The 6016-nt window shown below is 45.5% G+C and overlaps 1 protein-coding gene across 1 annotated transcript in view; it reads left to right on the top strand.

Moving 5' to 3' along the window:
* CCDC62 (coiled-coil domain containing 62) overlaps positions 1 to 5761 on the top strand; it is a 32367-nt gene extending 26606 nt beyond the window's left edge. Inside the window, exons 12-13 of the mRNA XM_012663406.1 lie at positions 4912 to 5005; positions 5710 to 5761. Coding sequence (XP_012518860.1) covers positions 4912 to 5005; positions 5710 to 5761 — 146 coding nt within the window. The remainder of the gene's footprint in view (positions 1 to 4911; positions 5006 to 5709) is intronic.
* Positions 5762 to 6016: the final 255 nt, after the last annotated feature.

Here is a 6016-nt window from a genome sequence, read left to right as displayed (position 1 = left end):
TGAATCTTTTCTCCTCCTAGAAGTTTGATAGTTATATTTAGGTCTGTGGTTCATTTCCGCTTCATTTTCGAGTGTGACGGGAAGTAAGGATCAAGGTTCATTTTTTTTCCTCTACACATATTTAGTCCCAACACGATTTGTTGAAAAGACTGTTCTTTCCCATTAAATTTGTTTTGGCGCCTTTGTTGACTATCGGTTGACCTTACAGGGAAGTATCTATTTCTGGACTCTGGTCATTCCATAGATCTGTTTGTCTCTCCTTACACCAATAGCACACTATATTGATTACTATAACTTTATAAAAAGTCTTGAAATCAAGTATAAGTTCTCCACTTTGTTCTTCTTTTTCAAAATTTCTTTGACTATTCGAGGTCCTTGCAGACCATATCAATTTTAGAATCACTCGTCAATGTTCACAAAAATGCGTTTTAGTATTGTGGTTTCCTTGAATCTACCACTTCAGACCACTTCAGTGAGGACTGGCAACCATGAGCAGAGTATATCTCCGTTTATTTAGGTCTCTCTTCACTTCTCTTAACCATATTTTGTAGTTTTTATTGTAGAGATCTTGCACATATTTTCTTAAATTTATCTTTAACACAGGTTGAGTATCCCATATCTGAAATGCTTGGGACCAGAAGTGTTTTGGATTTCAGATTTTTTCAGATTTTTGAATATTTGCATTTTATACTTACCAGTTGAGCATCCCAAATCCGAAAATCTGAAATCTAAAATGTTCCCATTGAGCATTTCCTTTTAGCATCATGTTGGCATTCAAGAAGTTTCAGATTTTGAAACATTATGGATTTCAGATTTTTGGATTAGGGATACTAACCTGTATTCTCTTGATGCCATTATACATGGTATTTTACATTTCATTCTGAAATTGTCTGTTGATACAAATAACTACAACTGTTTTTTGTAAATTGTAACTTCGCAGAATTCACCTATTCTAGTAGATTTTCTGTAACTTCCTTAGGATTTTTTTACACAGTCGTGTCATTTGTGAGTAAAGACAGTTTTATTTCTTTTTCTTCCCGTATTGTTCTGGCTGGGACGTCCAGATCAGTGTTGAGTAGAAATAGTGAGAGCTGATATCCTCGTGCCTCATTCCATGAAATGCTCCCTGGTGAGATTTCTTGCTTGGGTCTTCATATTTGTATTTTGTTAGATTCAGAGTTCCATGGAGCATGTTTCCATGTGACACAGATGACCCAAAACTAGAACATTAACCATTTTAGAATCAATGTTCTCGAGCAATCAGTCATTGCCACGAGCCTTAATAGGTAGTTGCAAAGATTACCTGAAAGAACAGGCTCTACAGCCGGGCACAGTGGCTCATGCCTGTAATATCAGCACTTTGGGAGACCGAGGCAGGAGTCAGCCTGGGTAATAAAGCAAGATCCCATCTCTAAAAAAGAGATTAGCCAGGTGTGGTGGCACATGCCCGTAGTCCCAGCTGTTGGGGAGGCCAAGGCAGGAGGATCACTTGAGCCCAGGAGTTCGCAGCTGTGGTGAGCTGTGATCATGCCACTGCACTTCAGCCTGGGCCACAGAGCGAGACCCTGTCTCTTTCAAAAATAAAATAAAACAAAATAATAGCCTCCCAAAATAGCAATTTGTCAGAGTATACCATGTGTACTACGTGTGTCATATAAGCTTTGCAAACTGGAAACTTTGATGGACTTCGGTGTGTGCCAGGAAGATTTCTTCTTGACAAATTCTCTCTGAAGCATTAGTGAAGCAGTTCATTTACATTGGGGCAGAGGAAGCTTTTTATTTTATTTATTTATTTATTATCAAGCTGGGCTCTGCCTCTGTTTCCTGGGCTAGAGTGCAGTGCCGTCATCGTAGCTCGCTGCAACCTTCATTTCTGTCCTCATAGTGTGGCCCTGTGTGTGTGTGACTTTATCTCCATCAGGGCACACATCCGGGCCCCTGTCTTCGATGACATGTGTTCCCACTGGACCTCGGGGACCTTAGGAGCCGTGGACATCGCGGCACCCGGCTGTGGCGCACACAGCCCCTGCTACACAGAGTGCTCGGGACCCACCTTGCGTGGAACTGATGAGAAAAGTGCAGGAAAAAAGGCTGAACTGTGAGCTCAGGTGTCACCTGGAAAAACGGGAAACCTGTTTGAGGTCGGCGAAGACTTGGTTTAAGAGAGATTTTGAGCTAGAAAGAACCAGAAGAGCCTTTCATTTCCTAAGTGAGGAAAAATGACTGAATCTCTTGCTCAACATCACACAGCTAGAATCAGAAAATCGTTTAATTGGAAAACTGTTGGCTCCAGATACAGTATATTTTCCAGCGGACTGATGAGCTGATTCATCGTCAAATCTACTTGGCAACATGCTTTACAGACTCACGGATCCTCCACTCCTGCCTTCGTACTGAGTACAGCTAGATGCGGGAAAAGCGAATAATTTTGTAAAGCATTCTTAATTTCTGTAACAAGGAAGTAGGTGGAGTTCTGAGCAGCTGTCTGCCTTGCCAGGGCTTTGCCATCTGTTGCTAAAGACGAGGACGGTAATTCAGAGACTCTGTGGAACAGACACTCTGCTGCGTTGCTGGTGGGAAACCGGCAACGTTTTCTCAAAATCGCGGAGGAACCGACTATGACACACTAGTGTCGCTCTGGGCATCTCCCCTAGAGATACGTCTGCACGCGTATGAAATGGCACCGCGCGAGGCTGTCATTGCAGCGTTGCCTCGTTACAACAGCAAGAGAGAGGAGTGGATCCAGGCATCCAGCACAGGGAGCTGAGGGAGCAAACTCCGGTGCGTCCCCACGACGGAGTCCCTCCCAGCCACAGACAGATCGAGAGGCTCTGGGATGTGGAAATATTCCCAGCACATGTTAAGTGAAAACAGGTAGGCACTGGAAAGTTCCTATGCTTTGTATCTACGTAAGAGCAGGGACGGGAATAAGGATCTACACGTGCACAGGACACAGTGGAAGGATGATGTGAATTGTTGCCAGTAGGAGGCGCACGACTTCTCGATTTATACCTGCTTCTATTATTGTGATTTGCAAATGATTCCCCCCCAAACCCCCATAATTGAAAAGTAGGTAAAGGAGGAAAAACGGAAGAGTCAAATGCGGCGCATCACCTTGCCCACGCGGCTTCCTGCTTGCTTCAAGGGTGGGAACGGGGCGTGGACTCAACCTTAAACGGAACTTGGAGTTGTCGCCAGAACGCAGGACGGGGCATTCCGATTGGTTCTTACCCTTTTTCGTGGATCCCTTCTAGAATGAAGTTTGTAAAGGGCCGAGATGAAATGCATCGATCGGGTTGTAAAACACAGAGGCTGGCAGTTGAGCAGAGAGAAGCAGCATGAGTGAAAGCAAGAGGGCTGGAAGCTTCCTGGGTGCCCTAAGGAGCTGTGCGTGGTCCCGGGTGACTGGAATGCAGGCCCCACGGGGAGGAGGGGGAGGCTGAGGAGGGCCTACCTGCAAGCAGGGGTTCACCATCTTTCCAGGTGTCATCTGTCCTCCCTTTCCTTCCCCTCCTCCCCGCCTCCCCCTCCGCCTCTGCCCCCTCCTCTCCTCCCATCACAACACCCACCAAGGCTAAGCAAGCGCTCAGCGGGCACCTACAGCACTTAGAGTGGTTGATTCTTGTTCCTGACCATTGTTGTCATTAAGGGCTCACCACGCAGTCTGTCTTGAGGCTGAGAATGAGCCAGTTGTATGTGGGCATTCGCTGGCTGCCAGAGTTTGGCCCTAACACATAAAGTCAAGCCAACAGAACAGCCCTACCAGGAGATCAGAGACAAGGGGCCCCACACACGAATGGGAAATCAAGAAATCTTGGCTGGGCTCAGTGATCCCAACACTCTGGGAGGCTGAGGCAAGAGGATCACTTGAGGCCAGGGACTTGAGGCTGCAGTGAGCACCACTATACTCCAGCCTGGACAACAGAGCAAGACCCTGTCTCTTGGCCTGGCGCGGTGGCTCACGCCTGTAATCCTAGCACTCTGGGAAGCCGAGGCAGGTGGATCGCTCAAGGTCAGGGGTTCGAGACCAGCCTGAGCAAGAGCGAGACCCCCGTCTCTACTAAAAATAGAAAGAAATTAATTGGACAACTAAAAAATATATGGAAAAAATTAGCCGGGCATGGTGGCACATGCCTGTAGTCCCAGCTACTGGAGGCTGAGGCAGGAGGATCGCTTGAGCCCAGGAGTTTGAGTTGCTGTGAGCTAGGATGACGCCATGGCACTCTAGCCCAGGCAACAGAGTGAGACTCTGTCTCAAAAAAAAAAAAAAAAATTGTGTATGTTTATAGGGTTCAATGTAATGTTATAACATGTGTATAACGTGGAATAATTAAATCAAGCTAATTAACGTGTCTATCACCTCACATACTTATCATTTTTGTGGTAAAAAGATTTAGAATCTACCCTTTTGGCAACTTTGAAACATACGAAACATTATCATTCACTGTAGTCACCATGCTGCGCGGTAGATCCGTAAAACGTGTCCCTCCTGTGTAACCGAAACGTCCCCTTTGACCAACAACTCCCCGTTCCCCATCCACCCCCCAGGCCCCGGGACCACCGTTCCGCTCTCCGTGTCTGCGGCTTCAGCCTTTGAGATTCCACACGTAAGTGAGATCGTGCGGGATTTGTCCTGTGCCTGGCGTCGTTCACCTGGCGCAGTGTCCTCCAGGTGCGTCCACGTTGTTGCAGGTGGCGGAGTTCCACTGGTTTTTGTGGCTGAGGAGTATCGCACTGTGCGCGTGCGCAGCACTGTCTTCATCCGCTCATCTCCCTGGCGGCAGTGAACGGAGGAGTGCAGCTATCTCTTTGCCCGAGGTCTTTTACAGGCATTTCTGCTGTGTTTGTGTATAATCTTAAGTATTTTCTAGTGTCTCCATTCCAGGTACTAATTTGCGAGTTGTTTTCTAGAACTCAGAGGTCTCAGAAGAGTCAGCTCAAAGAAATACCTCTGGCAGTTACTGAGGAAAACAAAAGTCAACTTCAGCCTTCACTGTGATGCTGGGTAAGTCACCTTTGCTTGTCTCGCCTTGTATCTCCATTGATATTTAATAAGTAACTCGGGGACATTGATAATGCAGAGTCAAGGCCACGCACGCATTCGTTTGACCCGTAATACTTTTCTCTTTTGCCTGACCTATTTACACACACCTTCTAAATTTAACCAGAGCACAATGTCAGCTGCAGGTGGAAACGCAGATCCAAAAGTTCTCGTTCTCAATACCTAGAGTTTCGAACCTAAGGAAGCGAGTACAAAGACACGGCTTTAACAGTCAGGATCGAAATGCACCTTTCAGCATTTCACCTGGGTGTCTGGCGGGAAGGAAGTCTTGACATGGGGTTCCAAGTTTTAAAGAAAAGTTTATTGACCCAGTGAGCACTTTCTTGATTTATGTTTCCGTCTGTCAAACCTTCATTTCCTATGCAAAGCCTTCCCGGAATCCAGTTTGATAAGGTAAAGGGTACGGTCATTTCAGAGGGTTCCAAGGTAAGCACAGAGCATTTGGAAGACGCTGGGGAAGCAGCAAAGCCTCCCCTCCCCCCCAGCTCCGCTGAGTTTTCATATCTGTAATATTTTGCATGACCTGCTGTTGAAGAAAATCAGGATGCATAGTTAACATCTCAGACACTGGGAGCTTATAGTGCACTGTTCAATGCTAATTGATTTTTATTTTATCCACTCTGTTGTTTTCCTTCCTCCAGAAGCAGATTTCTCATCTATGTGGAAGGCAGAAAGCAGACAGCAATACCAAACACTTAGCCCTAAAACAAAAAGAGGATTGTAATTCTCCCTAAGCAACATTCAACACCAAAGGGCAGCAGGACCTGAACGTTAATTTTTTTAAACATCTATATTTTGTTTTCAAATTGACCATTTTTCTGTGTAAGAAATATTTTCATGTGTAAGAAATTAGACCTTATCATATATATACAAACTTGGAATTATGCTCAGAAAGAAAAAGACTTCTCTTCAAAGATACAGACTATAGTTAAGTACTAGAGAAGATCTTTTAAG

Source organism: Propithecus coquereli, unplaced genomic scaffold (genome assembly GCF_000956105.1).
Source record: "Propithecus coquereli isolate 6110/MARCELLA unplaced genomic scaffold, Pcoq_1.0 Scaffold81, whole genome shotgun sequence".
NCBI classification, from domain to species: Eukaryota; Metazoa; Chordata; class Mammalia; order Primates; family Indriidae; genus Propithecus; species Propithecus coquereli.
The sequence above is the reverse complement of the archived record's forward strand: the minus strand, read 5'-3'. Positions and strand labels throughout refer to the sequence as shown.